Below are 521 nucleotides of genomic sequence, written 5' to 3'. Positions count from 1 at the left end.
GGGCATCACCGCCGGCCAGGACAGGCTGCTCTGCGTCGAGGGACAGAAGGACGGCAACTTTAAGCGCTCCGGCTTGAGAAAACTGGAGTACGACCCTTACACACCCGAGATGAGGAAGATGATCAGCGGCTACATCAAAACGGTGGACACGGCTCTGAAACTCCGCAACCTGTCGGGAGTCCCGGATGATTACTACCCGAGATGATGGCGACGGTGGCAGGGGGACCTGACCCTGCGTGGCGAGGAAAGGCTCGGTCTTCCCGGCCTCTGCCTCCTTCCACCCAGTGGGTGGCTTTTCTTTTAATTCTCCATCTGCTGCTATTAGCTGTTAATCAACTCCCTGCATGAGCAACGAACCGAGCTTGCTTGACGACCGCCGCCAGACGCGGACCCGGGCACTGCAGCATCACCGAGGGGACACGCGGTGCCTTCCCCGCTCCGTCCCGCTCCCCTTTCGGCAGCCGCAGCCCTCCTTGGCAATGGGGTGGGGGTGGTTTGTGCCCGGCCCTCCGGGTGGGCTG

The 521-nt window shown here is 62.2% G+C and overlaps 1 protein-coding gene across 1 annotated transcript in view; it reads left to right on the top strand.

Annotated features, from left to right (window-relative positions):
- Positions 1 to 205, top strand: part of WSCD2 (WSC domain containing 2) — an 18,636-nt gene extending 18,431 nt beyond the window's left edge. Inside the window, 1 exon segment of the mRNA XM_009636186.1 lies at positions 3 to 205. Coding sequence (XP_009634481.1) covers positions 3 to 205 — 203 coding nt within the window.
- Positions 206 to 521: the final 316 nt, after the last annotated feature.

Source organism: Egretta garzetta, unplaced genomic scaffold (genome assembly GCF_000687185.1).
Source record: "Egretta garzetta isolate BGI_Z169 unplaced genomic scaffold, ASM68718v1 scaffold330, whole genome shotgun sequence".
Classification (NCBI taxonomy): domain Eukaryota; kingdom Metazoa; phylum Chordata; class Aves; order Pelecaniformes; family Ardeidae; genus Egretta; species Egretta garzetta.
The sequence above is the reverse complement of the archived record's forward strand: the minus strand, read 5'-3'. Positions and strand labels throughout refer to the sequence as shown.